The sequence below is a fragment of the Geotrypetes seraphini genome, chromosome 12 (genome assembly GCF_902459505.1).
Source record: "Geotrypetes seraphini chromosome 12, aGeoSer1.1, whole genome shotgun sequence".
Classification (NCBI taxonomy): domain Eukaryota; kingdom Metazoa; phylum Chordata; class Amphibia; order Gymnophiona; family Dermophiidae; genus Geotrypetes; species Geotrypetes seraphini.
In genome coordinates this window covers 21,807,762-21,824,016 of record NC_047095.1, presented here as the reverse complement: position 1 = coordinate 21,824,016, position 16,255 = coordinate 21,807,762, and the positions used below count along the sequence as shown (strand labels likewise).

Genomic DNA, 16,255 nt, shown 5'->3' with positions numbered 1-16,255 from the left:
GTCGGTTATATACTTTTAAGAACCTTTTTAAATGGTTGAATCAGGGCTGAAAGGAGGGGCACTGCCGGATAATGAACTGGTCGCAGATTTGTATTGAAGCAAAATTAGAAGAAATCTTGTCAATTGGTGGAGACAGGGCAATGGAATTATAACAATTACTAGAAAAACCAGGACTGCATTTACAGGAAAGCATGTACAATAAAACCTTGGATTGCGAGTAACTTTGTTTGCGAGTGTTTTGCAAGACGAGCAAAACATTTTATTAAATTTTAACTTGATCAATAAGCATGGTCTTGCAATACAAGTCCATATATGCGTGTCACATCATCACAACTGAGCCGATGGTGGTTCTCTCGCCGACGCTGCAGGAGTGCAGTGACTGTTCTATAGTATTTTGTATTACAGATTTTGGGTTGTGAAACGAATCATCTGAGTTTCCATTATTTCTTATGGGGAAATTTGCTTTGATATACGAGTGCTTTGGATTACAAGCATGTTTCCGGAACGAATTATGCTCGCAAACCAAGGTTTTACTGTATAAGATTTTCATATACATACAGTATCTCACTGCAGTGGCTATAATTTCAGAAACGTACTGCTCCCCCCTTCCTCCCTCACTGCAGTCAATGTGGTTACAGAACACTACCAGGTGAACTGGCTGTTGAAATATTGCTGCACCAGTTTTCAGGACTAGAATCTCTGGAGATGGCAAAAAAAAAGTCTGACGGTGACTTTCTTTCCGGTTTCATGAAGGTGTTAAAAATAATTAAAATGAAAAGGGGGGGGGGGGCACATTTTGATTCCAACACAAGGGTAACATTTATTATGCATCCACTGAAAAAGACTCCATGCAAAACTGCTTTTTGGCATGGGGCGCCTCCCTCAAGAGTCAGAATAAATTTCAACGGGACTGCTCACAAACTTATAAAAGAAAGTGTACCAACTAAGCACCACAATATCTTCACTAAGGAACATAAGAATTGACGCTGCTGGGTCAGACCAGTGGTCCATTGTGCCCAGCAGTCCGCTCCCGCGGCGGCCCCTAGGTCAAAGACCAGTGCCCTAACTGAGACCAGCCCTACCTGCGTATGTTCCAGTTCAGCAGGAATTTGTCTAACTTGGTCTTAAATCCCTGGAGGGTGTTTTCCCTATAACGGCCTCCGGAAGAGCGTTCCAGTTTTCCACCACTCTCTGGGTGAAGAAGAACTTCCTTATGTTTGTACAGAATCTATCCCCTTTCAAACTTTAGAGAGTGCCCTCTCATTCTCCCTACCTTGGAGAAAGAGAACATGTCTTATCTACTAAGTCTATTCCCTTCATTATCTTGAATGTTTCAATCATGTCCCCTCTCAGTCTCCTCTTTTCAAGGAGTAACAAAGAGCAGAAATAACAGGAACATACTGCCCTCAAAACTGACTCTGACCCCTGAGGCAGGCACTCTGTGCTAAAATGCAATTCTGCGCATTCTTTTATACTGGATGCATATTCAATATTACCCTTGTGTTGGAATTAGAATGCCCCCCACCCATTTTTTTTTTTTGGGGGGGGGGGACTTTTCTTCATGAAGGTCCTGGCATTTCAACAAACAAACCAGGGAGTCCGAGTAAGCATTTGGGTAGAATCTACCTGTATAATCCCAAATTTAGGAAGACAATTCTCACAGTACACTGCTTATTTCTCTACAGACAAATAAACCCTGAAGTTAGGTTTTATAGATGAATATTGCCATGCTTTGTCTGAATCATTCTTAAACCTCTTATTTTTTGTTCTCAGGGTCCAGGATGTGTAAGATCCCTTACCCTACCAAGAATCCATTCACGTGGCTCTTTTTCTTTGTATCCTGCCCTAACTATACCTATGAGGTATAAATTTAAAAGAGCAATCAGCTAAACCAGAACAAAAACCCTTATATTCATCTGAAGCTACAGTTGCAGCTGGAGAGCACTGCAGCTCTTTGCATGTGATCATTTTTCTTAAAAACCCCAAACCTGATCATCTGTAATATTACAAATTACTTTAATCTGGGAGGGAATTAAATCAGCAGCATTAAAGCTGACAATTGCATTTTATTATTCTGCTCACCTTTCCTTTTCTCCGTGGCCAAATCCCAAAACATTTGTATGGAAAGAATGTGACGCACAAATCCATATCAATCTTCCATAATGCTCCGACATAATTCAAAACACAGTACTTAGCCAAGAAAATCCCATCTGACAAATAGCCCAGCTTATGACTCTGCAGAACAATTGTCCATTAGATAGATTGTAAAAGTAGATTGCATTATGGCATCTGATCTGACTCCCTCGGGGTCTAAATTCTAAAAAAAAAAAAAAAAAAAGTCATAAGGCATCAATGCACCAGTCTCTGAATTCTATAAAAGGTGCTAAAAATTGTTCATGACCAATTGGTGCATTCAATTTAATTGAATAAGGAGCAAATTAGTGCTAACTGGGATCTTAACAAGCAATTGGTGCTATTTGGAATGAATTAAAATGTACATGCATGATTCTAAAAAGGGGATGGAGCCATGTGAGGATCATGGACAGATTAGGGGCAAACCTGGAACCCGTTCTGAGCTTGTTAGGGAGAATGGGATTGAGAATGAATTAAATAAATAAATATATGTATATGCACAGTTATAGAATAAGGGAAATCCACACCCAATTCACATGTGAGGATTTACACTATGCTTCAGTTGATGTAAACTGCCACACCTAAAGTCAATTTATAACACAATGCAGTGGAAAGAAAACAAAATCCGTAAGGAGCACTTCTGAAGATCTAAGGGCCGGATTCACTAACCTGCCCGATCAGGCCCAATCGGAGCCCAACCCGGGCAGGTCTGACAAATTCACGAAAGTAAAATATGCAGATGGGGCGATCGGACCGCCTTTCGCCTCAAGCCACCGTGGCTTCATCCCGGCAGCCGCCGCTCCGCACTGCCTTGCTGTGGCAGCGTCTAAAGACACTTCGGCCAGTAGGGCCGTATTGTGAGGTGGAGAGCAGGGAAGCTTGTCTGGCGCGCATGCGCACTCGTGCCACCACGACAGATCAGGGAACACGCAGCGCAAGTGCGCATGCGCGCTTAGCGTTTTATTATATATGATGGGCATCTTTAGCTGCTAGCACGTGCTAATGCGCGTAATGCCCTTTCATGAAGTCTTCCCTTAATGGACATGTCTGACTAAGAAATGAATCGCATTGCCCTGCAAAACTTGAAAACAATTGATTACAAGGAAGAAAACCAATCTGTCCCTCATTTTCACCTATAAAGCAGTCGTCATGGAATGACCCAGCTCAGCGAAATAAGCTGCAAACAGAGCCAACTCATCAAAGATGTTATGAATGTGTCAAAATAGATTTATAAATGGTAGCACAAAGCCTCTCTTGAGATATCTTTTTTCTCTAGGGATCATCATTAGTCTCTATCCCTAAAGTATGCACATTAAACAATTCTATGAACACAATTAGATGGATAAACCTACTGGAGAAAATGGAAAATCCCTTAATGAACATAGCTGACAAAGATGGAGGAACTGACTTGCTGGCAAATTTTTCTTGAGATGCACCAGATAATAACTAGAAAAATGTAGCAAAGTAACGATGTTTAAAAATTCTAATATCCAAAAACTAAATAGTGCATCTCATAGTCATATAGATATATATCACATGCATCTATCTAATCTTCAATTTCTGGGTCACTCTATGCCTATCCAGGTTCAAGGCGACTTACAGATCAAGCAGTTTACATTACATTTAGGAGTTACTACAATGAAATATACAGTAAGCAGTATACTATGAGGTAGTTACCAGAGATAGGAGATGTAGTAATCATTCAGTATAGGGGAACATTGAGCTGTCATTAGAATTATAGTACGGCAGTCTGAAGTACGATACAGTTGCGTTAGATGCAAGTAGATTGGTGCGATTATGTTATGTAGAGTTGAGTTAAATGGGTTTTTTTTTTATTCCTGAATACTTGCGAGCATTTCTTGATATGAAGAAGTTGTCTATTATTAGTGCTTAATTGAACATTTGTTTGCTTAACGGGAATTCTATTTTTTTTTTTTTTTTTTTTTACCATTATTGTTATTGTTTCTCTTCACAATTTTCAGGATCTTTCCAATGATTAGATGGTGGTCTAAGAAAGTTTAACTGTTTACCTTTGAGATGTGAATTAATGTTGTAATTTTTTCCTCTATTTTTCTTAAGCAAGGATATCTTGTGAATCATTTGAAAATTCAATAAAGAAATAATTAAATGTTAAGTAGAGTTTGGGGAGGGAGCTCTTGAGGTTTCTGGAAGCGTGAAATGCTGTATAGGTTGCTGTGAAAGAGCATATTTGTTAAGTATCGATGGAGGAAAGTCTTCAGTTTCTTTTGAAATCTGAGGTAGTTAGATTCAGTCTTGATAATTGTTGGAAGATTCTTCCAGGTCTTGATTCCAAGGTAGGTGAGCAGTGAGTTAAATATGCATTTGTATTTTACATCTTCTGGATTGCACAGTTAATCAATATTGGAAAATAAATCAACTGGTGAGTTAACTGGATAAATAAGACTACATAAAACACAGTCCTGTCTTTGTCCAGTGGGCATCCTGTTAAGTGCTGAATATTGCACCAGATAAGTTTTATCCAGCCACCTAAACCCAGATCAATGCCTGTGTCTGGACATGACCCAGCCTTAAATATTACCCACCAACTAAATATATAATAATAATTTTATTTTGTATACCGCCATACCCAGAGAGTTCTAGGTGGTTCACAACAATTAATTAAGATTACAAACGAAGATAACATTAGAATTAACAATTTTTGGAATGTACATGTCATTGAAGTTGACAGGAATTAACAATTTTTGGAGTGTATAGATCAATGAAGTTGACAGGAATATACAAGAGTGTACAATAGGAATATACAAGAGTGTACAATAGGAGGGTAAAATTTTTTTATTTATAGCGAAAAAATACCAATCAGAGAAGTTAATTGGTTTGGTGGGTACAGTAGGGGGGGGGAGGTGGAGGTTCATGTGTATTGAAGGTACAGTTTCTGTTCTTCTAGAACTGGATGACACTATGCAGTATAGGACCAATAGGCCCAGTAGGCACGTACCTAGGACCCAAAATGGTCTGGGGAGCCCGATGAAGGAGGGCATCAACATTGTTTTTTTCCAAACGGCGATGGGCCCCTCCAGCATCGATTGGCAGCGCAGGCCCCTCCCCCGATGGGCAACGTGCTCCCCCCATCGATGGAAAGTAAGACAAGCAAGCAATGTGGGTAAGAAAGGCAACGGGAACTGGAATTTTGCAAACGGTGCTGCTTGCCCAAAGCTTCTCTCTGACACAGCTTCCTGTTTCCGCCTGGGCGCGTCAGAGGGAAACTTTGGGCAAGCAGCACCGTTTGCAAAATTCCAGTTCCCGTTGCCTTTCTTACCCGCGTTGCTTGCTTGTTATACTTTCTGTCGATGGAGGGGGGGGGAGGTCCATGGGTGGGGTGGGGCTAGGGGGCCCAGTGTACTTGTGTGTCTAGGGGCCCTCAAAGAATTAATCCTGTCCTGGGCATCATTATTGTATCAAATGGTATCTTTATGCTTTGGCTTTGTGTGAAACTTCAGACACTGCATTCTGTGTGACTTTTTAGAGCTTAGACTCCCAAGGGAGGCTGAGGCCAAAGCATCAGTGGCATACCTAGGGTATGTGGCACCCGGGGCCCATCATTTTTTGACACCCCCCCCCCCCCCCATGTAAAAAAATTTTTTTTTTTTTTTTTTGCAATAACCATGAAATGGAATAAATGGTCAGAATAGAAACAGGCAGTGAAAATTTTCTTTTATTGAACCTCATATATGTAACCATTATTCCAAACATAACAAAACATAAATTATGTCTAAATTGTCATGACATTAGAAGTACATATGGAGTAGTTGCAGGCAGTGGTGTACTTAGGGTATGTGGCACCCAGGGCCCATCATTTTTTGACACCCCCCCCATCTATATGAAAAATATGATTTTTAGTACCAATCTACATATCGCACCACAAGAGTGTACCTAGGAAAAGGCTGCATCTTAAACACTGCAGTGAGCACTAGAACACCAACACATACATTGTAAAACTAAACAAGCCAGATCCCGCACAGTCAATTGGTCCTGTAGTCAATGCCAACTGAAAACTATGTCTTTTTCATACACACAGAACAGAGATACACCCTCGCCCAAAATGGAATAATCACAAACTAAAAATAGAAATATGTAGACAAAAGTTAAACTGATCCGCCAAGAAACCAGACCCTGGATACAATGCAACACCACAAAAAACAGTAACACATGTCCTCTAATACAGTGCAAAATATAAAGACAGTAGATGTAAATTTGAAAAAACTGATACATAACAATCACCACTTTATAAATTAACAAATACAAATAAAACAAATAATGAGATATAAAAAAATACAATTTTATTGGACTAATCCCCGTAAGCTCGGTCCCCATCCCCGCAAACCACCTGATTCCATCCACACAAGCCTTGAATTGTTTATATTAAAGTATAAAAAGAAACAATATTCTGTACAATTGTCAATTTATAAATCAGCGTCTTCTCCCCACTCTCTTCCCCATTTCCCTTCAGCATCCTCAGCCCACTCTCTCTCCACTTTCCTTCAGCGCACGCACATAAAAACAAGCAAGTAATTTTATATCATTTTCATTCTATTCATTCATAGAAATTAAAGTCTAGATAATGCCAGTCACATAACAAAACAAGATTTTACAAAAATAATTCCCTGCAGTCAAGCCTGCAAGGATTATTAGATGTCTTTCAGCAGTTCCCCTCCCTCCCTCCCCCTTACCTTTGTGGCCAAGTCAAAATGATCTACCAACAATAAAATTTTAAAAACACAAAGCACGCTGTACGCAGAGAAAATGTTAATTATCATTTATATTCCGCGGGTTTTCAAAGAGGTCAAGGCAGATGACTTTATGCAATGTCACCTCAGTAACAACTATACAAAAATAGACAAATATTCCCCCTCCCTTTTTACTAAACTGCGATAGCGGTTTTTAGCGTAGGGAGCTGCGCTGAATGCCCCACGCTGCTCTCGACGCTCATAGGCTCCCTGCGCTAAAAAACTCTATTGCGGTTTAGTAAAAGGGGGCCATAGTGCAAAATATAGACAGCAGATATAAATTTTCAAAACGGACACATTTTGATCACTAAGTTGAAAATAAAATCATTTTTCCTACTTTTTTGTCTGGTGATTTCATGAGTCTCTGGTCCTTCTTCTGATCCTTCTTCTTTCTCTCTTTCCCCTGGCTCCCCTCTTTATTTCTGCCTTTCTTTCTCTCTCCTCCTGGCCCCCCTCTTTCTTTCTGCCTTTCTTTCTCTCCCCCTTGACCCCCCTCTTTATTTCTGCCTTTCTTTCTCTCCCCTTGGTCCCCCTCTTTCTTTCTGCCTTTCTTTCTCGCTCCCCCTGGCCCTCCTCTTTCTTTCTGCCTTTCTTTCTCTCCCCCTTGACCCCCTCTTTATTTCTGCCTTTCTTTCTCTCCCCTTGGTCCCCCTCTTTATTTCTGCCTTTCTTTCTCTCCCCTTGGTCCCCCTCTTTCTTTCTGCCTTTCTTTCTCTCTCCCCCTGGCCCCCCCCCTCTTTATTTTTTCCTTTCTTTCTCTCTCCCCCTAGCCTGCACAAAACCATCGTGCCGATTTCTCCACTTCCACGATTCTTTCCCTACCCTCACCCCCAAGCCAGCAGCCGATTTCTCCCTGCTCCTTCCCCGATGTCCTGATGTCCTGAACTTCATCGGGCAGCAGCAGCATTCACAATTCACTGATGTTGCCCGCTTCAGGCCTTCCTCTCTGTCGGGTCCTGTCTTCATGAAAACTGGAAGTAGGCAGGACCCGGCAGAGAACAAGGCCTGAAGCCGGCAACAGCAGCGAATTGTAAACGCTGCTGCTGCCCGAAGAAGGTAATGGAGCACCGAGGCAGTCCGCTTCTCCCCCCTCCCAGCCGAACCCCCGCTGACCCTCCTATCTCCCCCCCCCCGTGAACCTTTCCGACCTTCCCAGCGAGAGCAGCAAACCTCCTTCGCGGCTTTCTCCTCCCTCTGCCGCGTTACTGATGACGTCATCAGTGATGCGGCAGAGGGAGGATAAAGCCGACGCTACTGGAGGGAGGTTTGCTGCTTTCGCTGGGAGGGTCAGAAAGGTTCACTTGGGGGGGAGAGAGATAGGATGGTCAGCGGGGTTTCGGCTGGGAGGGGGGGAGAAGCGGTCTGCCTTGGTGCTCCAAGGCCTGGCGCCATTACCTTTTTCGATAATGGCGCCGATGCTGCTTTCGCTGGGAGGGTAGGAGCGCGATAGGGACCGGGCCAGCTGTGCACCCCCCCCTAAGGCGGCACCCGGGATGGACCTCCCCCTCGCCCCCCTTGGTACGCTACTGCCCTGGGGAAACAGCCTGCAACAAGATCGCGCGATGCCAGAGATCTTTGCCTGCTTCGGCTGTTTCCTCCGCCGCGGTCCCGCCCCTCCTCTGACATCAGAGGAGGGGCAGGACCGTGGCGGAGGAAACAGTCGAAGCAGGCAAAGATCTCTGGCATCGCGATCTTGCTGCAGGCTGTTTCCAGACGCGACACCCGGCGCAGGGGGGGTAACTGGACCGGACCGGGAGCACCCCCTCAGGGCTTGGTACCCGGGGCGGACCGCCCCCCCGCCCCCCCCTTGGTACGCCACTGCAAAGCATCACTGGTATTGGGTTGGATTTCATACTATATCTAGGTCATAGGCTGGGCTACTTTCTTGGCAGTCAGAAAAGATTTTCACGGATGAAGTACTATTACTATATTTGGAACAAGATTTGAACATTTTTGAAGAATATACTGGTTTTATTAGTGCTTCACTTTTTTTCTTTTGGGCATTTTTAGGATTTGGCACAAGAAGAGAGCAGAGCCAAGCCGGTTCGCAAAGTGCAATTGCCAGTTTTTAAGCCACTACTGCCTTTCCCTCCTGCACTAATTTAATGTGCAGTGTTTCGCATTTCTCTGTGATATATTTGGCTTTCACACAATTTGGGTATTCTCACTCTGTATTCTCCATTCTTTATCATACCACGGTACAATTTATTTCTGGTGCATTTCTGTTGGCAAGCATTTGATAGTGCGCTGCAGCAAATCAGGGGAAACCACAAACAGGCGTCATAGAGGAGAAGCCCTAATGATTTAGTGCAGTGGGCTGAGAATCAGGGAAGCCCGGTTCAAACCCCACTGCGGCACTTAACCCCCCATTACCTCAGTTACAAACTTAGGGGACAATTCTATAAAGTGATGTCTAAATTAAGGTGCCACAAAGGGGCATATTTAATGCCAGTCCTATAACGGTGCTGGGGCACACCTAACCTCTTATAAAATATGAGCACTAATCCAATTTGCCTCACCAAAATTATGGAATAACCACTTACACCAGGTCAATGGCTAGCACCCGTTGGTGTGTCTATGCGCACCTTGCAATGCGCACAACTGATAATATTCTTTAAGTTATGGATGTGGCTAAGGGGAACCACTCATGACACACCCATGCTCCGCCAATGGGCATTGCCCACTTATGGTTACGCATTTACTCCCAAATTCTGTATGCAGCACCATACATAGTGCATGCAAATTGGTTCAGACAGCCTATTTGCATACACAGCTTAATTGGCAATTAGCATCTCATATTAGAAATTATGCACACAGCTTGGCAGGCACATTCTATAAAGCAGTGCGTGTAGGTTCTAGTGCGTGAAACTCCAAAAGGGCATGGCCGGGGAGGGGTACAGGCAGATCGTGGTGTTCCTAAATGATAGAAACCCAGAAACAAGAGGCAAAAGAGATGTCAAAATATCAACCAAGGAAATACTTTTTAAGTCAATAATAGAAATGTCATAAAAATAGACAAAGTCTATAGTATAATGTCCATCTAGATATGGGTGAAACCGAGTCTAGGGCACTCCTAGATTGTCCCGACTAGGATCAGAGTTTCTCTTTTTTTAAAAATTCTTTATTTATCTTATTTGTTACAATTAAATAACAAATATTCATGAATATCAACAGAACTTCAGCATATGCAAATACGCTTAAAATAAGTAAGGAAAAATAAATCATCAAAGATCTAGTCCACATTAGAGTGAAGGCCAGTTCCCAATCTAGGAAATTAAATCTATCTATAAATTACCATCTTTGGCAGGCATAAATTGTGACTTACTTTGTCACAAAACATCCTCGTACACTGAAAAATAAAAATTTAGGGGTCCTTTTATCAAGCTGCGGTAGGGGGTTTAACGCACATAATACCGTGCATTAAACCGCCTGCCGCGCTAGCCACTAATGCCTGCATTGATCAGGCGTTAGTTTTTTAGCCGGCTGCAGGGGTTAGCGCGTGATGACATGTCCGACGTGCTAACCCCGCTAGCGTGGCTTGATAAAAAGACCCCTTAAACTTTCAACAAAGGTTTATCCTTAAAATCTTCCAACTGGGCTGGATCTAAAAACACATATTTATCACTTGCATAAGAAATAAGGCACTTACACGGAAATTTAAAAAAAGAAGGTCGCTCCAACTGCCAAAACCTTTGGCTTACGCAGTAGGAACTGCCTCCTTTTAAACTGAGTCTGTCTACAGATGTCAGTAAAAAGTGTTACCTGTTGGCCACCAAACAGATCTTGCTTTTTCACAAAATGTAACTTCAAAATAGCCTGTTTCTCTGACTCTGTCTTGAAAACCACCAGGAGTGTTGCTCGTTTATTTATTGTGTCTTTTGAGGATTCAAGAAACTGTGATATAGTCAAACCATCAGGTGAAACTAATTTATCCATTTGACCTTCCTCTGCTATTTCTTTAGTGGCTCTTGGAATGTAATAGAGGTTATCTGGTTCAAAAGTTTCCACATTAGGATACTGCAATATCTCCTAGGATCCGAGTTTCGGCATCCGTAGATGCTTTCATCAGGGGATGAATGGGCATTGCCGTGAAGGGGGGACAGCAAAACCGGCAGGAAACCAACAACTGTCAAAGGGCAAAAACACGCCAAAAAGTTTACTTGACGGTTGTTAGTTTTCCGGCCGGTTTCTGCTGTCTCCCCTTCCCAGCAATGCCCATTCATCCCCTGATGAAGACATTTATGGATGTTGAAACTCGGATCCTAGTCGGGACAATCTAGGACATCCTAGACTTGGTTTCACCCATATCTAGATGGACATTATACTATAGACTTTGTCTATTTTTATAACATTTTTATTATTGACTCAATAAAGAATTTCCTTGGTTGATATTTTGACATCTCTTGTTTCTGGGTTTCTGCGCTATTTTTGAGGTATATTTCTTCTTCCCCCTTTTTGTTCCTGAATGATAAGCAAACTGTTATAGAATCTGCACAATACGGATACAGCTTAGGTGCTGGTATTTAGGCCTGATTTTCTGTGGTCTAAATGGACGCACATAAATGTTATGCCATGTACAGCTGCTAAGTGTGATTCTATTTGCGGCACATGCAGCCTTTTATAGGAAAGTGATATTGTGATCAGCGTCATTTTATTTTAGGGGTTATATATAGAATCAAGTCCTAAGTGACATAAGTTAAAGGGAGAAATTCTAGAAATGACACCCTACCGGCACCTAAATTAAAATTGACAAACACCATTTAAAATGGCAAAAAAACAGGAAAGTTAAAGCACCTACTGGCAACTAAATATAAGCCAGAATCATGTCTACATAGACGCTTTATGGCGCTTACCACCACTATGGGCATCGCTAATGCTTGAAGTGGCGTTAGACGCAATTCATGGCAAAGATAGGTGCCGGGAACCTAGGCCTAGAAAAGCCTGGCCTATATTTCCATCACTTATCTTTCCCGGTGGCCCGATTTACTATATGGCGCCGTTGCACGATTGACAGACGATTGGCAGCTGCTTTTTAGTGTGGTCACCGCTATCAGCACCATATAACCCAGTGGGTCCAAAACCTGTCCTGGGGGGGGCTCCCCAGCCACTCAGGATTTCAAGATATCCACAATAAATATTCATGAGAGCGATTTGCATGCACTGCTTCCACATCTTTCATGAATATTCATTGTGGATATCTTGAAACCCTGACTGGCTGGGGAGTCCTCCAGGACAGGTTTGGGAACCACTGGTTTATAGAATAGCATGTGTATAATTGGCAACTTATGTGGCCAGGCATGTGCAGAAGTGAAGCTGTTCTATTAACTCGGCTTGCACATTGGCACCTTCTACAGTGTTTCCCCGAAAATAAGCCCTAGCAGGATTTTCAGGCTAGGTCTTAATATAAGCTCTACCCCATAAATAAGTCCTAATCCCAGGATTCATCGGCAGTTTCCCTTCCCTCCCTCCCATCCCTTGTGCAGCAGAACCCTTGAGTGAGCACAGCCCCCCCAGCACCCATCCCTGCTGCGTAGCCGAACCCGCATCCTTCCCTCCCTCCCTGCCAACCGTGAGTCCTACATACCTCCCTAAGCAGCGTCAGGCTGGCATCAATCTAAACAGGCTGCTTCGGCCTTGTCCGCCCATAAATTCACTCTGCTGTATTACTGATGACATCATCAGTAATGTGGCAGAGTGAATTCACGGGTGGACAAGGCCGAAGCAGCCTGTGTATAGTGCTGCCGGCCTAACGCTGCTTAGGGAGGTATGTAGGGCTCACTCATGGTTGGTGGGGTTCAGATGGGTGGGAGGGAAGGATAGGGGTTCGGCTGCGCCGCAATGGGGGGGCGCTCGCTCAAGGGTCCTGCTACATAAGGGATGGGAGGGAGGGAAGGGAAGCTGGGCAAGGGTCCTGCTGCACAAGGGATGAGAGGAAGGGAAGTATAGAAGCTGGGCAAGGGTCCTGCTGCACGAGGGATGGGAGGGAGGGAAGGATGCAAGGTCCTGCTGCACGAGGGATGAGAAGGAGGGGAGGAATGATGCTGCACATGTGGGGGAGAGAAAGGAAAGAGGAAGGATTGGGGTGAAGGAGAGGATGGGAGAGATGATCATGTACATACCCCAAAAGTAAGACCTAGTGCAATTTTGGGCCTAAAATTAATATAAGACACTGTCATATTTTCAGGGAAACACAGTATTACTGTAGAAGTTCCTTGTTAGATCTTAAGCACTCCACAGACTGGAAAACACTGATTGTACCTGAATGTTACATACCTTGAACTACTGAGTAAAGGATGAGCTAAATCCAATAGGTACCTACAGAGGTGAGTATAAAGTCAAGCTCATTTTCTATGCTAAAATTACCATCTTTAAGATATTTCACTAGGTTGCTACATTGCAATGTCATTGGAAACCTGCATTTCTCATCTCAAGGGTGGATAATGAGGCTGTTTAAAATGGTGTCATAATTATGTTTTCAAGTAGCTCAACATTTCAGGAAACATTTTCTCTTTACACTTTGTATCGATTACCATAGGTGGGGGCCTGGATCGGTTTCACCATCATGACTCAGTGTGTTCCAGGTACATAGTGTTCTTTTGTGTAAATAGCATTTATTCCACAGGGTGCAAGACTACAGTCACTTATGGAGAGTTTTTCTTGCATTCAGTTGGACTGTTCACCTTGATTGGTTTCATTCAGATGACAATCTGGGCCAAGGACAAACACAGCACTTATCTGAAAGAGTTCAAGGATTATCCCAGCCATCGGATGCCCATTCTTCCTTTCTTGCTGTAGTGTGCCAGAAATGTCAGATGACTTCTCATCAATCCGCACACCGGAAGTGAACCAGATTTTGTTAACTCTCTGGGAATGCAGGTTATTTCTGCATTTACGAAGCTGTCAAGTAGCAAGATCATTCATTTTGGATGGTGCATGCTGACCCCTCTCAATTCTGTTTAATTTATTTATTTATTTGCTAGGTCACTCAGAGTTCAAACATCAAAGCAGTTTACACGTCAAAAATTAGATAAAAGAAAAAAAAATTAGAAAAGTTACTTCTATGCATCAACAGCAGACAGACATATTTGAAAATGCACATCCAACAAAAAAGAGCAATGAAACAGGAATAAAAGGACAATCGGCGAGTCAGGTGAACAAGTGTCGCTTCTCTTTGGGTCTTAGGAGCATTAACCCTCTGACAATCCCAGCTCAAGTTCAAAAAGACTGAAGAGAGTGGTCTTTGTACCAGATTTTAAACTTCATGAAGGATGTCTCAGTTCTGAGGCCAAACGGCAGCGAATTCCACAGGGTTAGAGTCAGATAAAGCTGTGAACAAGCCTAGATTTGTGGTCATGCCATTCCTCTGTCAACAACTCAGATGTATATCAAACCAATGAACTCAAAACCAGCTGTTACTCACTCATCTCATCTCAAAACCAGCTGTTACTCACTCATCTCATTCTGTGCCTGCGGATGACTGTGCTAAGAACAAGGGCCCCAGGATTTGATTAAAACTCTGATTATTTATCTTTGAAAATGACTGCCCTGGGATTTAACTTCCTTTGCTACTTTGCAAACGTTAAATTTTGTGCCGATAAAGAAAAATAGTGGGCAATGTGCAAGTATGACAACATATGCCATGTCCCCTTTTCCCATGCGCTTATAAACTCATTCATGCCTTGGTACATCAGCCTCTTAGCAGTGCTCACTTATCACCCGAGAGTACATTGCACCTCATTTCTACAGCATAGTCCATCGCTGACCATGCTGTGAAAATCAACTCGCTCCAAAGAGGATCCTAATTAAAGAGGAGGTAGCTTCACATTTAACTCCTCCTTACAAACCTTTGGTATACCCACCTTTTAAATATAAATTTTCAATTTTTTCAAAGCTCCTGAATTCTGTTAAAAAAAAAAAAAAAAAAATAGGTGCAAGGGAAGGGGTTGGAGGGGGATATTTGTGACGGATGTATTGAAGAGCTGGCAAGTATGAACTCTCTTGCTAAATTATAGACTTCAGACATGGAGTTGAGGATAAATCTAGAGGGCAAACGGGGGCTGCATGGGTAGAGAGCATAGCAGAATAAAAAGAGATGGGAAAAACTCTGAGGGGAGAGTGACATTTGATCCTTAGCCTTGAATGGAGCAGTTCATCAGTAATGGAAGGAAATGACTTGTGCCTTAGACAGGAGTGTAAGCAAGTGCTCCTTAGGCTTCTGAGGCACTCATGCCACCTCTTTGAAATTTGAGAGAAGAACTAAAAAGTCCTCTGTCACAGTCCAGGTCATAAGTTATATGGAACACGTTACCAGTGAATATCAGTAAAATGACAAGTCTGAATCCATTTAAGAAAGAACTTAAAATTACCTTTTTAAACAATCATATGGTATGATGGAATGATGCTCAGCAGAGTAACTAGTTGTGAAAGGAGAACAGTTGTGAGTACATTTATGTATTTATTTTTTATGTGTTTACAGATTTTATTATAGATCGGTTTTCATTTTGTTTGTGAATGTATTTATGGTTTATTACAATTATGTATGTTTCATTGTAACCTGGCAAGGATTTTAGATTGAGTGGGATTATAAATTTGGAAAATAAATAAATATTCATGGTGGTTAAATCCTACTAGCTGTGCTTTTTTTTGAGCAGAAGAAAAAGCTCCCAGCTTTGAAGGTCTTCCATATCTATTCACTTCAGTGCTTCATGAATTTAACCTGCAGTTCCACTAGACCAGGGGTAGGCAATTCCGGTCCTCAAGAGCCAGAGCCAGGTCAGGTTTTCAGGATATCCACAATGAATATGTATGAGATGGATTTGCATGCACTGCCTCCTCGAGATGCAAATCTATCGCATGCATATTTATTGTGGATATCCTGAAAACCTGACCTGGCTCCGGCTCTTGAGGACCGGAATTGCCTACCCCTGCACTAGACTATAGTATATATTCAATGCACTAAACTGGCCTACTGTTTAAATCAATTGCATCCAGTCTACCAGTTTAATCTGTTCATCAATGGATTCTCAGACAGCTAGTAGGGCTACATCCTCAATTGAATCAATTACCACAATTTGCATATAAAAGGAATCAAAATTTACTGTAGGTGAGATCTTGAGAAAGGGTCCTTTGAACCAATCAGAAAAACAGCCAGGTCATTATCAATGTGAGAGGGGGTGTACATTATAAATATTCTTTGGTGATCACCTCCATAGCTGTGCCTCACAGTTCAAAGAAGTTTTATTTAAGCTCTGGGGTGGTGTATTACATAGTGTGTCCAAGTAATAAATATTATATAGGGTAAACCCAACACAAAATTAAAACTCAAATAGCAGAATATTTAAGTAATATCAGGACAT

The 16,255-nt window shown here is 42.4% G+C and overlaps 1 protein-coding gene across 1 annotated transcript in view; it reads left to right on the top strand.

Moving 5' to 3' along the window:
- Positions 1-15,285, top strand: part of LOC117346630 (very-long-chain enoyl-CoA reductase-like) — a 61,313-nt gene extending 46,028 nt beyond the window's left edge. The window contains exons 11-13 of the mRNA XM_033916518.1: positions 1,774-1,862; positions 13,435-13,480; positions 13,567-15,285. Coding sequence (XP_033772409.1) covers positions 1,774-1,862; positions 13,435-13,480; positions 13,567-13,694 — 263 coding nt within the window. The 3' untranslated portion in view covers positions 13,695-15,285. The remainder of the gene's footprint in view (positions 1-1,773; positions 1,863-13,434; positions 13,481-13,566) is intronic.
- Positions 15,286-16,255: the final 970 nt, after the last annotated feature.